This window comes from Hemitrygon akajei, chromosome 8 (assembly GCF_048418815.1).
Source record: "Hemitrygon akajei chromosome 8, sHemAka1.3, whole genome shotgun sequence".
Classification (NCBI taxonomy): Eukaryota; Metazoa; Chordata; class Chondrichthyes; order Myliobatiformes; family Dasyatidae; genus Hemitrygon; species Hemitrygon akajei.
This window is the reverse complement of record NC_133131.1, coordinates 123,041,347-123,056,907: the sequence shown is the minus strand read 5'-3', so window position 1 is coordinate 123,056,907 and position 15,561 is coordinate 123,041,347. Positions and strand designations below refer to the sequence as shown.

At 40.5% G+C, this 15,561-nt stretch overlaps 1 protein-coding gene across 6 annotated transcripts in view; it reads right to left on the bottom strand.

The window, feature by feature from the left end:
• Positions 1-15,561, bottom strand: part of znf804b (zinc finger protein 804B) — a 969,027-nt gene that overhangs the window by 223,472 nt on the left and 729,994 nt on the right. For all 6 annotated transcript variants that reach the window (XM_073054519.1, XM_073054515.1, XM_073054521.1 and 3 more), the window contains one exon: positions 10,109-10,249. In XM_073054519.1, the coding sequence (XP_072910620.1) occupies positions 10,109-10,249 (141 nt within the window). The remainder of the gene's footprint in view (positions 1-10,108; positions 10,250-15,561) is intronic.

The following is a 15,561-nucleotide window of genomic DNA, read 5'->3' as shown; positions in this document are numbered from 1 at the left end:
TCCTTCAAGGATCAGTGCTGAATCCTCAGTTATTTACAGTACATGAATGATTAGTTATGATTTGGTGCTGTTTTCTAACAACACAAGGAGGGGAAAGAAAGTTCAGAGGATATCAGAGAGCTACAGATTAAGTGCATGGGTAATGAAGTGAAAAATATAGGGTAATGAGTTCGTCAATTGAATGGGTAGACCTGGGTTCAACTTCCGCTGTTGCCTGTAAGTAGTTTGTACATTCTCCTTGTGCCTGCATGGGTTTCCTCCCACCGTCCAAGGACATTGGTAGGTTAATTGGTTATTTTAAATTTTGACATGATTTGGCTAGGGTATTGCTGGGTGGCCTGGCTCGATGGGCCGGAAGGGTCTATTTCACACTGTATCTCAATAAATAAATTAAGAACACAGTAGATATATCTAAATAGTATGAGGCAATTAGATAATGCTCAGAGATATATGTATACTTGTACATAAGCACTGATATACAACAAGAAACTTAAAGATGCAAATAGAGTACTGACCTTTACTGCAAGGGTGGTGGGGTATAAGATTGTGAAGTCTTTCTGAAACTGCACAACCACCCAGGACTTAAGTGAAAACACTCTTGCTATCTTACGTACAGTTTTGTTTGCCTTATTTAAATAAGCATATATTTGTGTTCAAGGCAGTGCAGCAAAGATCCCCATGATATTATCCTATGAGAACATGGGCCTACAAACTCTGAAATTTAGGAGAGTCTTGCTGCAATAAGGCCTTGTTGAGAGAACACCTGCAGTTCTGTGTGCAGGCTTTGATCTCTACTGGACTTATTCCTGGCATTGCCATACAAAAGGAAATTAGACTGACTGGGTTTATAATCAAACATTAAACATAACTAATAGAAACATACAAAATTCTGACAGGGTTATTCAGAATGAATGAAGGAAGAATATTTTATTCTGCTGTGAATATCTACAGAACAGGGTGTGAATGCTGGCTCTGTCTGAAAAATTGCGATGTCTATAATCAAGGAGCCTCTCAATCCGGGCCACGCTATCTTGTCATAGTTACCTTCAGCGAGAAGGTACTAAAGTTTAAAGTCCCACACCATCAGGTTCAAGAACAAAACTATACAAGATATCCACGTATGACCAACAGAATTTAGAGATGCAAGCGGATGCACGTCGGTTCTGACAGGGTTTGAATGCCATCACTTTCTACAAGCTGAAACCTAATATCATGAATATCTGTGATGCTTTAATCCCAGATGAACTCAACATGTTTTATGCATGCTTTAAAAGGGAGAATAAAACTACACCTGTGTGAATTCCTATAGCATCTGGCGACCCCCTGATTCTGTTTCAGAAGCTGACTTCAGAATATCTTTCAAGAGAGTGAACACTGGCAAGGCATCAGGCCTTGATGGTGTACCTGGTAGGATACTGAAAACCTCTGCCAACCAACTGGCAGGAGTGTTCAAGGACATTACCAATCTCTCACTGCTGTAGTTGGAATTACCCAGCAATTTCCACCAATATGTAGAAGAGGCAAGAATATATATTGAGAATGGTGATCACCCTTGACTATATTGAATAGTGGGCAGACTCACTGTTAGTTTCAATGTAAAGCTGAGATATGATTCAAGAAAGACAAAGAGTAAGTTGTTTAAATTCCCAAACGGCCAAAGAGGGAGGTCATGAAACCCTAGTTGCAAATGAGAGGAGCTGGAAAAATAGGCGGTAGCACTTGGGTTGAGAGAACTGGGCAGTTACATTGTTACAGTGGTCACGGAAGAGTGATATGCTTAGTCACCAAGAGACATCTGTGTGTTCACCACTGAGGCAATTAAGAAATGGTGACAGAATCAAAGAGCAGAGGATGCACCTCATCAACTTGTTCACAGATTGACCCCTGAGAGAGAGAGAGAGAGAGTAGTGTTACACAATACTTGGAAACTACCGTAGATGTCGGATTATAAGCCGCTACTTTTTTCCCACATTTTGAACAGCTTTGAACACTGCGGCCTTTACTACGGTGCGGCTAATGCATGATTTTTTTTCATGCCGCCAAAAACATTTTGCCTCGTAACAGTAGACCAATAAAATTGATGAGTAGTTCACAGAGGTCCAATGAAATTGTACGATAAATCAAGCGCACTTTCACAATTAAATGATTGTAAATCAGTCATTTGTACTCACCCTCATCAACATGGAAAACACTCGAAGAAAAGCATTGTGCTGCCTTTATGGCAGTTATTTAGTTTATAATATTTTCGCTTAGTAATTCATTTGTTAGTTAAAGTTAGAAGTATTTTAACTACATTTGTTTTCTGTACTACATCCCGGGATGCTATGACGTCACACCCGGTTTCGCCGCGTCTTGTGGGAAAAATACCGGTTTGCGATAAACGGGAAGGTGGGGGGCGAGCGGCGGAGCGGCGGAGCCAAAACGCTGCTTTTAAGTTAAAGGCGATCAATAACTTTTCCTGGTAGGCTGCAGTATATGTATTTTTTACCAGTCGTTAGGAGATATTGGAATGTTGTTCAGTAAAAAAGTATACGCAACGTATATTTAAAAGTAGCCGCGTTACAGGCACGGTTCGAAAAAAAGCATTTGCAATATGTATTTGTTTATGTTACCATATGGATTTAATTAAAAGTTAAAAAATCCTCACGTGTAATATCTTTCTGTGTAAATATCTCATATTACAACGTGGGACACCTGCGGCCGAAAATCCGGTGCGGCCTAAAATCCGGTGCGGCTTGTACAAGTACAAAATTGATTTTATTTCTAAAATTAGAGCCAGCGGTTTTTAATCAGGTGCGCTCTGTAGTGCGAAATCTACGGTAGTGTAAACTCTCAACTCAGTGAAAGGTAGATCAGCATGGAATCAGATGGTAATTCTTTTCTAACCCATATTAAATAGAGGTAGATATGGGAGAAACACTTACCCAACAAACAATCCAGATTTAGGGGGCTGTAAATTATGCAGAGGTAAAACTTGTGTGCTGTTGCAGCTCAGGTAAATTCTACCTACAATTACTATTACAGGAAATAGGAAGGAGCTCAAAGCGAGTGTCTTTACTCTGACAGCAAGGAACTCGCTATGTGCAATTCAGAAGGCACAGGATTGATGCATCACAAAGCGGAAGTCTTCTAAAGGCAGGATGCAAAGCTGTGGCTGGCAATGGGTCAAAGCCAACATAAAAGCAAAAAGAAGGGCATATAATAGAGCAAAAATTAATGGGAAGTTAGATTGGTAATTTTTTAAAAACCAACGGAAGGCAACTAAAAAGCCACAAGAGAGGAAAAGATGAGATATGAAGGTAAGCGAGGCGATAATATCAAAGAGTATACAGTAGGTTTCTCCGAAGTGTAAAAGAGAGGTGAAAGTAGATATTGGACCGCTGGAAAATGATGCTGGAGAGGTAGTAATGGAGAACAAGGAAATGATGTACAAACTGAATAAGTATCATGCGTCAGTCTTCACGATGGAAGCCATTAGCAAAATGCCAGAAGTGACAGGGGCAGAAGTGAGTGCAGTTGTTATTACAAGGGAGAAGTGGTTTGCAAAACTGAAAGGTCTGAAGGTGGACCAGTTGGACACCCAAGGGTTCTGATAAAAGGTAGCTGAGGAGATTGTTGAGGCATTAGTAATGACCTTTCAAGATACATTAGATTTTGGAATAGTTCCGGAGAACTGGAAAATTGCAAATGTTGCTCCATTCTTTAAAGGGGGGGGGGGAGGCAGAAAAAAGGAAATTAGAGGCCAGTTAGCTGAACCTCAGTGGTTGGTAAAATGTTGCAGTCAATTGTTAGGGATGTGGTTTTGGGATACTTGAATTTACATGATAAAATAAGCCAAAGTCACCATGGTTTCCTAAAGGAAGATTTGCCTGATAAATCTGTTGCAATTCTTTGAGGAAATTAGAAACAGAATAGGCAAAGGAGAATCATTGGATGTTGTGTACTTGGATTTTCAGAAGGCCTTTGGCAAGTTGCGCACATGAGGCCACTTAACAAGAGCCTATGGTTTAACAGGAAAGATACCAACATCGATAGAGCATTGGCCAATTGGCAGGAGGCAAAAAGTGGGAATAAAGGGAGACTTTTCTGATTGGCTGTCAGTGAATAGTGGTGCTGCACAGAGGTTGGTGTTGGGACCACATCTTCTTATGTTGTATGTCAATGATTTGGGTGATGGAATTAATGGCTTTGTGGCCAAGAAGATAGGTGGAGGGACAGATAGTGTTGAGGAAGTGAAGAGGCTGCAGAATGACCTAAACAGATTTGGAAAATGGGCAAAGATGTGGAAGATGAAATATCGTGTTGGGAAGTGTATGGTCATGCACTTTAATAGAAGGAATAAAAACACAGACTATATTCTAAATGAGGAGAAAATTCAAAAATTCAATGTTCAAAGGGACTTGAGAGTTCTTGTGCAGGATTCCCTCAAGGTTAATTTGCAAGTTGAGTCAGTGGTAAGGAGGGCAAATTCAACGTGAGCATTCATTTTGAGAGCACTAGAATATAAAATCGAAGATGTAATGCTGAGGCGTTATAAGGCACTGGTGAGGCTTCACTTGGAGTATTGTGTGCAGTTTTGCTTAAGAAGGGATGTGCAGACGTTGCAGAGGGTTCAGTGGAGGTTGACAGGAATGATACCAGGAATGAAAAAGTTATTGTATGAGGAGTGATTGATGGCCCTGGGCCTGTACTTGCTGGAATTTAGAAGAATGAAGGGGGATCTCATTGAAACCTATTGAATGTTACTGGAGTCCCTTGAGGATATAATGAGCGCAGTGGATAGAGGGGAACAGATGGACGTTATTTACTTGGATTTCCAGAAGGCATTCGATAAGGTACTACATAAAAGAATTATCCAAAAGATAAGGATGCACAGAGGTGATGTATTAGCATGGATAGAAAATTGGTTAACTAATAGATAGCAGAGAGTTGGGACACATTGGTGTTACTCTGGTTGGCAATCACTGGTGAGCCATGGGGGTCGGTGCTGGGCCCGCAAATGTTCACGATATACATTAATGATCTGGAAGAGGGGACCAAGTGTAGTGTATCTAAGTTTGCTGATTATGCTAAATTGAGTGGAAAAGCAAATTGTGCAGAAGATATGGAGAATCTGCAGAGAGATATAGATAGGTTAAGTGAGTGGACAAGGGTCTGGCAGATGGAGTACAGTGTTGGTACAATGGAGGTCTTCCATTGTGGAAGGAAAAATGAAAGAGCAGATTATTAGTTAAATGGTAAAAAATTGCAGCAGGCTATCAAGAAGGCAAATGGAATGTTGGCCTTCATTGCAAGAGGGATTGAAGTTAAGAGCAGGGAGGTTATGCTGCAACTGTAGAAGGTTCTGGTGAGGCCACAGCTGGAGTACAGCATATAGTTCTGGTCTCCTTACTTAAAGAAGGATATACCGGCTTTGGAGGCAGTGCAGAGGAGGTTCACCAGGTTGATTCCAGAGATGAGGGGGTTAGACTATGAGGAGAGATTGAGTTGCCTGTGATTGTACTCACAGGAATTCAGAAGAAAGAGAGGAGATCTTATAGAAACATATAAAATGATGAAAGGGATAGATAAGATAGAGACAGGTAAGTTGTTGCTACTGTAGGTGAGACTAAAACTAAGGAACATAGCCTCAAGGTTCAGGGGAGTAGATTTAGGATGGAGATGAAAAGGAGCTGCTTTTCCCAGAGAGTGGTGAATCTGTGGAATTTTCTGCCCAATGAATCAGTGGAGGCTACCTCAGTAAATATATTTAAGACAAGGTTGGATAGATTTTTGCATAGTAGGGGAATTAAGGGTTATGGGGAAAGGCAGATAGATGGAGATGAGTCCATGGCCAGATCAGCCATGATCTTATTGAATGGTGGAGCTGGCTTGATGGACCAGATGCTCCACTCCTGCTCCTATTTCTTATGTTATTATGTTGAAAAGCAAAATAGAATGGATGTGGAGAGAATGTTTCCTATGGTGGGGAGGTCGAGGACCAGAGGGCACAGCCTCAGAATGGAGGGATATCTATTTAGAACGGAGATGAAGAAGAATTTATTTCACCAGAGGGTGGTGAATCTATGGAATTCATTGCCATAGATGGCTGTGGAGGCCAGGTCACTGGGTGTATTTAAGGCAGAGGTTGATATGTTCTTGATTAGTTAATCCTCATAGAGAGATTAGAAGTGGAGAGAGTGATCAGTTTCAAGTTCCTGGGTGTCAAGATCTCTGAGGATCTAACTTGGTCCCAACATATTGATGCAGCTATAAAGAAGGCAAATCAGCAGCTATCCTTTATTAGGAGTTTGAAGAGATTTGGTATGTCAACAAATACACTCAAAAATTTCTATAGATGTACCATAGAGAGCATTCTGACAGGCTGCATCACTGTCTGGTATGGGGGGTGGGGTGGCTACTGCACAGGACTGAAAGAAGCTGGAAAGCATTGTAAATTTAGTCAGCTCCATCTTGGGTACTAGCCTACAAAGTACCCAGGACATCTTCAAGGAGCAGTGTCTCAGAAAGGCAGCATCCATTATTAAGGACCTCCAGCACCCAAGGCATGCCCTTTTCTCACTGTTACCATCAGGTAGGAGGTACAGAAGCCTGAAGGCACATACTCAGCGATTCAGGAACACCTTCTTTCAAACAAATTTCATGTCACAGGCCGTTGATAATAAACCTAATTCTGATTCTGATAGTGACATGAAAGGTTATGGGAGAAGGCAGAGAAATGGATCAGGCATGATGAAATGGTAGATCAGTAGTGATGAAATGATAGCTCAGTCGTGATGAAATGGTAAATGGTAGATCAGACCTGATGGTCTGAATGGGCTAATTCTGCTCTTTTGTCTTCCTTGCTTTGACTGTCAGAACATGGAAGAACCATTGCAAACCCCCTCATCACTCGATGACCCTTTGATGTCAGTATCTGAAGCTGACGTGTGAGCTGCCTTCAGGAGGGTGAATCCACAGAAAGTGTCCAGACTGGACAGTGTTCCTGGCCATGTACTAAAGGCATGTGTTGACCAACTGGCTGGTGTGTTCAATGATTTCCTTAAGTCTTGTTTTGATAGTGTGTGGAACACACTGCCCAAAATGAGCGTGGTGACCTGCCTCAATGGATATTGCCCAGTTGCACTTACATCCACTGTGATGAAGTGTTTTGAGAAGCTGGTGATGAAACGTATCAACTCCTGCCTGAGAGGAAACTTGGATCCACTCTAATTTGCCTATCAGAGCATCAGACCACAGCAGATGCCATTTTCATTGTCTCTTCACTCAATCCTGGAAAATCTGGACAGCAAAGATGCATACATGAGGACACTCTTTATTGACTACAGCTCAGCATTCAAAACCATGATACCTTCAAAACTAATCAATAAGCTCCAAGATCTTGGCCTCAATATCTCCTTGTGCAATTGGATCCTGGATGTCCTCACTTGTAGACCTGACAGTTTTTTTTATTGGCAACAGTATCTCCTCCATGATCTCCATCAGCACAGATGCATTACAGGTCTGTGTGATTAGTCCCCTGCTCTACTCACTTTACACCTATGACTGTGCAGCTAGGCACTGCTCCAATACCACATTCAAGTTTGCTGATGACACCACTGTTGTAGGCAGAATCAAAGGTGGTTATGAATCAACATACAGGAGGGAGAATGAAAATTCAGCTAAGTGGTGTCATAACAACTTCTTACTCAATGATAGCAAGACCAAGGAACTTACTGTAGACTTCAGGAGAGGGAAACCAGAGCCAGTCCTCATTGGAGGTCACAGGTGGAGAAGGTCAGCAACTTTAAATTCCTATTTGAGAGGATCTGTCCTGGGACCAGCACGTAAGTGCAATTACAAAGAAAGCATTACAGCACCTCTACTTCCTAAGGAGTCTTTGGAGATTCAGTATAACATCTGAAACTTCGACAGACTTCTACAGTTTTGTAGTGGAGAGTGTAATGAATGGCAGCATTACAGCCCGATATGGAAATACCAACCATTGAGCACATCTAGTTGAAACATTCTGATTCTGATTTTAGGAAAGCAGCTTCAATAATTAGAGATCACCACCACCCAGGCCATGCTCTTTTCTCGCAGCTGCCATCATTAGAAGGTACAAGAACCTCAGGACTCTCACCATCAGGTTCAAGAACAATCGCTACCCCTCAACCATCAGGCTCTCGAACAAAATAATTTAACTACACTCACTTGCCCATTCAATGAGATATTCCCATAACAAATGGTCTCACTTTAAGGACTCTTTTTCTCAATATCTCATGTTCTCTTTATTTATATTTGCATTTGCACAGTTTGTTAACCTTATGCACTCTGGTTGAACTTTCATTGTTCCTGTTACAGTTACTATTCTATGAATTTGCTGAGCATGCCTGCAGAAAATAAATCTTAGGGTTGAATGTGGTGACATATATTTACTTTGATAATACAATTTACTTTGAACTTTGGTCTTCTGGTCTTACATATCAGTGCACCAGTGAGTCCTACCTTGAAGGTTTGCACCTAGCTGATGTGAAATTTTATTAGTAACTTGTTGAGCAGGTGCCAATGTGCTAACCATTCCAGTCATAAATGACTTTGCACAGCAGAATCTAAATCAGACCTGACCAACAGAATGCTGTGATGGTCAGTTATATTGGTCTCCAGGTTTAATCTGCTGTTAAAATCTGTCAAATATATTCAATGTCAACATGAAAAATATTTTAAAAAATAACCATACTAATACACTGCGCCACCTCAGACTGGACTTGGCTTGCTACCTAGAATCACCACCCACATCTCCTGAATTCTCATTCTGACTTTTGCCCCATTCATGATTTAAATCCACCAGGCCGTGTTGGGTGCATTGGAGGGTCCTCATCTCTGAAAAGCTTTGGCTGACACTAAGGCTGCGGATGGAATATTGCCTTGTGTCTAAGCTGCCATGGATTTTTGCATATCTTTAATATTCTGTGACAGTTAAATGGGTAAAACTGAAATAAATAGTGTAATTTTAAAAGCAAATAAAGATGACTAAATCACATATGAGCACAGGAATATTTAAGACTTTAAAACTTATTTAAAACATAAAATATTGAAATAAACATGCAGACTAGATCCTCTTGAAAATCCAACATAATCTTAGACCTTTCACCAGATCTGAATTCCCAAACCTGACACCGATTTTGATTTCTAGGACTTCTTCAGATTTCTTTTAATCTGTGCATGGCAATTTTCATTCTTAGACCAGCACTTTGATGGTTTCATGTTAAAAAAGACAAGCTTTTTCTTTAAAAAAAAAGACAGATTTAAATTCTTCTGGTGCCATGCTAGGAATTGAACTCATTTCTCTGGATCAATGATCCAGAACTGAGTTGACTGATCCCAATACTTAGCCATTGTGCAAAGGGCTAATAGCTTATAGTATCCATCATTACCAATAACCATAGCCACAGATCAATAACCACAAATCAACCTATTTAAAACAGTTATTATGGAAAATTTAAAGCACTTTAAATTAATCATCTTTATACCTCACAGGTGTGACAGGGTGCCAGTTTGGTTGAAAGATTCCCTAGTATAACGATGTAGGAATTGTCACAAGTTTGTGATCTATAGGAAGCTCAATGTTGAACCCCAAAAAGGAAACAGCCTCCAAGTACCCTTAAATTAACTTGGGATGTCTACACAGAACTTTGAATTTTTTTGGGCTGTCAACACTGATAATTTTCTTACTTTTCAAATGCAGATCAATTACTTGATTAATGAATTGATTATATTTATTATGTAGTTTCCAGCAAGAGTATGATAGCCAAGTTGCTAAACTGGATCAAAATTTGTTTCTAATAAACAGCAGCAGACGCCAGTTTCTAACAGTTCACCAAGAATTGGTTGGAGGCAATAACTGATTTCCCACCTAAATATAACCACTATTTAATTCTGATCTGCAATCCATATGGCTGCAATTAAAATATATTCAACTGTGGTAATGATTTGGCAGCTGCAAACTAAGCTGGTATTCTTCTGTTTAATTAATACCTTTTCCATGGACACCTCTCTTGACGCAAGCAAACTTCCACAGAATGCAAAAACTTGCAGTGAACTTAAAATGGAACAATCTGTCACCAACCTGTTTGTGAGCATGGTCGTAGGAATTGATGTGATTATCAAATTCCTGATGCTTGTGATATTGCTTGTCACATAGTTCACAGTAGAAATTGGCTTTCAGGTCTTCAAGAGCTTTTGCTATGGCCTTCTCCTTTCCAGCATCCTGCAGAGATAAAATTAGTAGGTTATCAGGTTATACTCAACTGAGATGTTAGTGAGCAGAAACAATGTACACCTTAGCAAAGTGTGGTTTCCATGGTTACTGTCTCAAATGCAGTAAAATGGAGAGAAAAGTCAAAGAAGAAATCACCACCGTTCACCCAGGGGAGCTTTCCAACGGAGCAAATAAATGAGAGGCTGAAATTACTGCGAAGTCTAATAACACCATACTCTAAAGTTCAATGTTTCCCAATTGGTCTGCACACAGAACAGAAAACTATATGATAGTTCCATGCTCAGGAAAGAGTCAGAAAATCTGGCTGAAAGTAGGAATTTCAGGATGTGAATAAAATAGTTCCTGGTGAACATTATCCCTTTTTGTTCTCTCACTTGCCTATTATTGCAAGCAGTCTAGAATAAAAAGAGACACAATAGATTACAGATGCTGGAATCTGGAGGAGAAACTCAAACTACTGTGGGAACTCAGCAGGTCTGGAAACATCTGCGGAAACAGAGGTATAGTTGGCATTTCTGGTTGAGACCCCATATCAGCTATGATGCAGAGCATTGACCTGAAACATTGACTATCCCTCTGTCTTCACAGAGGTTGCCTGACCTACTGAGTTTCTCCAGTAATTTGTTTTTGTTCCAGTCTGAAATAAAACTGTATTGGAAGGTTGTTATTATCCTGGGCATTTTGGCAAACTGCAAGTACAATTAATAATGTGGTTGCTACAATATTTTTACCTCATTTATTCTGTTACATTTATGGAGCAATTGTTGGTCTCTACTAGCAAACAGTTGATCAATATTCTGCCAGAAGTTGTGGGATCTTCCAGTGCCTACCCATTTTAATTCCAGTTCCCATTCCCATTCTGATATGGCAATCCATGGCGTCCTCTACTGTTGTGATGAGGCCACACACAGGTGGGAGGAACAACACCTTATATTAGAAACATGGAAACATAGAAAACCTACAGCACAATACAGGCCCTTCAGCCCACAAAGTTGTGCTGAACATGTCCCTGCCTTATAAATTACTAGGCTTACCTATAGCCCTCTATTTTACTGAGCTCCATGTACCTATCCAAAAGTCTCTTAAAAGACCCTATCATATCCACCTCCACCACTGTTGCCGGCAGCCCATTCCATGCACTCACCACTCTCTGAGTAAAAAAACTTACCCCTGACATCTCCTCTGCACCTTAAACCTGTGTCCTCTGTTAGCAACCGTTTCAGCCCTGGGAGAAAGCCTCTGACTATCCACACAATCAATGCCTCTCATCATCTTATACACCTCTATCAGGTCACCTCTCATTCTCCGTCGCTCCAAGGAGGAAAGGCTGAGTTCACTCAACTTTTTCTTATAAGGCATGCTCCCCAATCCAGGCAACATCCCTGTAAATCTCCTCTGCACCCTTTATATGGCTTCCACATCCTTCCTGTAGTGAGGCAACCAAAACTGAGCACAGTTCTGTTAGGGTAGCCTCCCACCAAATGCATGAATATCGATTTCTCAAACTTACAATAATGGCCCACCCCTCCTCTCTCCTTCACCAGTTGCCATCCCCTTTTCCCTCTCTCACCTTATCTTCCTGCCTGCTCATCACCTCCCTCTGGTGCTTATCCCCCCTTTTCGTTCTTCCTTGGCCTTCTATCCCCACCTACAGACTCCCCCTTCTCCAGCCCTGTATCTTTATCACCAATCAACTTCCCAGCTAGTTAATTCATCCCTCCCCCTCCTGGTTTCACCTACCACCTTGTGTTTCTCTCTTCTCTCTCCCACCTTTTAAATCTACTTCTCATCTTTTTTCCTCCAGTTCTGCCGAAGGGTTTCGGCCCAAAACGTTGACTGTACTTTTTTCCATAGATGCTGCCTGGTCTGCTGAGTTCCTCCAGCATTTTCTGTGTGTTGATCAATGTTACTGAATATTTTCTAATACAATCACACTTGGAATGTGTCAGATTTCAGAACGTCATGCATTAGCAGATTTGGTAAATAGGTGACAGAGTGAATTTGTACAGGGAAATGTTAAGTACTCTATTTTGGGAAATAGGAATACTGACTATAAGTATTATTTAAGAAGTCAAGATCTGTTAATCCAATTCTGTGATCAGCAGTAATATAGAAAGTTGCTGACAAAATATTTCATTAATGATCTCCAATATATTGTGGTGAGTTTCTTCCACAGTGCAACACAACAAAAATAGGGAGAACATAACAAAGTATTAATCATGCTGAGCTGTGTATGCTAACCTGTCACAGTAAGAATGACAGAGCCACAAGGGTGACCATTATTTAAAAGAATAATGGGGTAACAGAAGGGCTAATATGGCTGCCAGTATGGAGAATGGATAAAGAGGAGGTGGGTGGGGGGGGGGGGGGGGGTGGTAGGAGATAAAATTATTGGAAGCCAGAGAAATTGAATGTTACCAGAAGTTAGAGATTCCCTTCTCACCCCTTCGATTCTCCTCACCTGCCCATCTCCTCTCTCTGGTACTCCCCTTCCTTCCCTTTCTCACGTGGTTGACTGCCTTTTCCTATTAGATTCCTTCTTCTGCCCTTTACCTCTTCCCCTTACCCTCTGCCAGCTTCTTATATACTCCCCTCTCCCCCACCCACCTTCCTCCCCACCTGGTCTCACCTGTTACCTGCCAACTTGTACTCTTTCCCTTCCCCTGAATTCTTATTCTGGCTTCCTCCTCTTCCTTTCCAGTCCTGTTGAAAGATCTTGTCCCAAAACATTGACTCTTCATAGATGCTGCCCTGCTTGTTGAGTTCCACCAGCACATTGCATGTGTTCCTCAAGATTTACAGTATCAGCAAAACCTCTTGTGTTTATTCAAAAAAAAAGAGCACATCTTTGAATCTTGGAAATTTCAGTTTTTTTTGGCAAAGTAGGACAGAGAAGAATAATCCTATTTGGGATAATTCTGATGGATTCTGCCTATTTGTGATTTTTCCACTTTCATTTTTCTACAGTATTTTGACTGACATGAACAATCATTGTCATGGATTATTCCCAAGTTCTCATGTGTTTAGGCTATCTCTTTGGCTTTCAAGTATAGGGGAACTGGGAATAACGGAAATGATTTTTTTTTCTTAATTACTTTCAGCTACTTGCTTTTTTCCCCTATCTCTTCATATAATCTGGGAGGATTAACTGGATAGATAGTGCGTAACTGCAGAAAATAGCATCAGCTGGCACAACCTTACAATAATAGAATTGAGCAAAGGGGACATTATCTTGCAATTTTATTCTTTGGAATTCTCTGCTCATTTAAAAGCTAAGTTTAACAGTGAATTGAATATTAAGGCAATCAGGAAATATGGACACTGGACAACAAGATAGACCATAGGCATAAGATCAGCGTTGATCTAATTAGATGGCTGAGCTGGATGGAAAAGCTGTGTGGCCAGCTCCTGCCTATTTCCCTTGCCCTGTGATCTTTCATATCTTTAATGTGTTAATTTTGAAAATGGGAGCAATGCACCTGTGTAAGGTTTCACAATCAGGCTCTATTATAAATACATCAAAAAAGTTCTGCAGGCATCTTGGTGATCAAGAAGAAAGGCACACAGACATAGGAGACAAAGGAAGAAAAATGATAAGCAAGGATAGTGGGCCATGGAAGGAACATCTGCAAATTTCAGAGGATCCATGTAAGAGCATTATTACTTTGCTGACTGGCCTGTAGTGGTCATATTAATGTCTGCCAGTTTAGACATTTGGAGACCTTGAGGGCATGGGGTAGGGCGGAAAATTGCAAGTCTTCTGTGTTGCTGGAGGTAGTAACCTAGGTAGGAAGCTTGGTTATAGTAAACACCCATTTATTCTGAGAGAGCTGGGAACACAAATGCATGAGAATAATGCAAACAAAAGGAAAACTTAAAATATAACTTAATTTTATGATTTGTTGTTTTGATTGTTAAGCTTCGGCATTTGAAAAAGATTAACCTTTGTAAGAGGTTAAATTTCCTTAAAAATAATGTATAGATCAATTGCCTCAATCACCTGATTTTGTAGCTTTAAGAAAACTGCAGCATTGAAGTGCTTCTCATCCATTTTCTCAGAATTTATGGGGAAAAAACTCAATAAATCAAAAATGGTAACTATTCTCATCACGTGTGCCTGCACACATACACACAGCTTCAACAGCTGTCAAATATTGCATTTATAGTTATTCTATTTTTAAGTTGCATTTGTAAGATTAAAACTGAAGCTCATCTGTTTGAAAATGTCGAAGGAAACAGTGATCAAAGAACTGAGCACAGGAGAGGTTTGTACAAAGAGCTGAATTTTAGCCCCCATACAGTAATGACTTATTCATTGCTATATATTAATAATTCCTCCCAATTTATGATTTATGAAATACCATCAGCTGTTGCTATTTAATTGTGGAATTACCAGAATTAATACAGCCACTCACATTACGAAGGAAGCAGGCTACAATATTAATGATTCTCACCCTCATTGTAAATGAATAATTAACAAAATGCATAGGTAATTCCATTATGAAAAGTGATAATACAGCACTGAAGGGGGAATGCAATGGAGACCGTGGTTTCACTGAGACAACAATATAAGAAGTGGATTGGCAAGTGAAGCTGCTTTATAATCCCTCCCAGGGCATCAATTAATTCTCCAAACTCCTTGTTGTCAACTTACTTGCTGCAGGCCTTGAAGTGAACAAGATGTGTAGAGTTATTTGTTTCCAAATAAAATGACCCTGCTTCTCTGATCGCCAGAAGTCCTCTTTTGCCTCTATTACATGTTATGGCCAATAACCTTGAGTTCTTTATATACAGGGTTTCACACCCTACTTCGTTCCAACTTCCTCTTTATTACACCTGATAAAGTTTATTAATTTTCAAAAGAGTTGGCATCAGTCTAGATACTTTGAATGTTTTTAGTTGATGGGTTGGCAGATGAAGTGCCACTACAGCCCTGGACACACACAGAAACAGCACAGTAGCGCTGCTGCCTCTCAGCTCCAGCAGTTTGAGTCTTTGTGGAGTTTGCACACAGTCTTTCTCCCACAAACCAAGGATGTGTGGGTTGATGGGATAATTAGCCACTGAAAATTGCTCCTTGTTGTTGTTCATCACTTGTTCCTAAATCAGACTGTGACATCGAGTCTGTACTGCTCCATTGGGCTGCTTATACCAATCTGGATTTGAAAGGTCCTTTCACACAGTGAAGGGATGCTGTAAGTTGTCCCCAGTGTGAAGGTGAGTGGTAGAGTATAGGGCTGCTTGATGTGAATATGATCAGAATAAAATACAATGAGTGTAGGGTTATAATTGATGGGTAC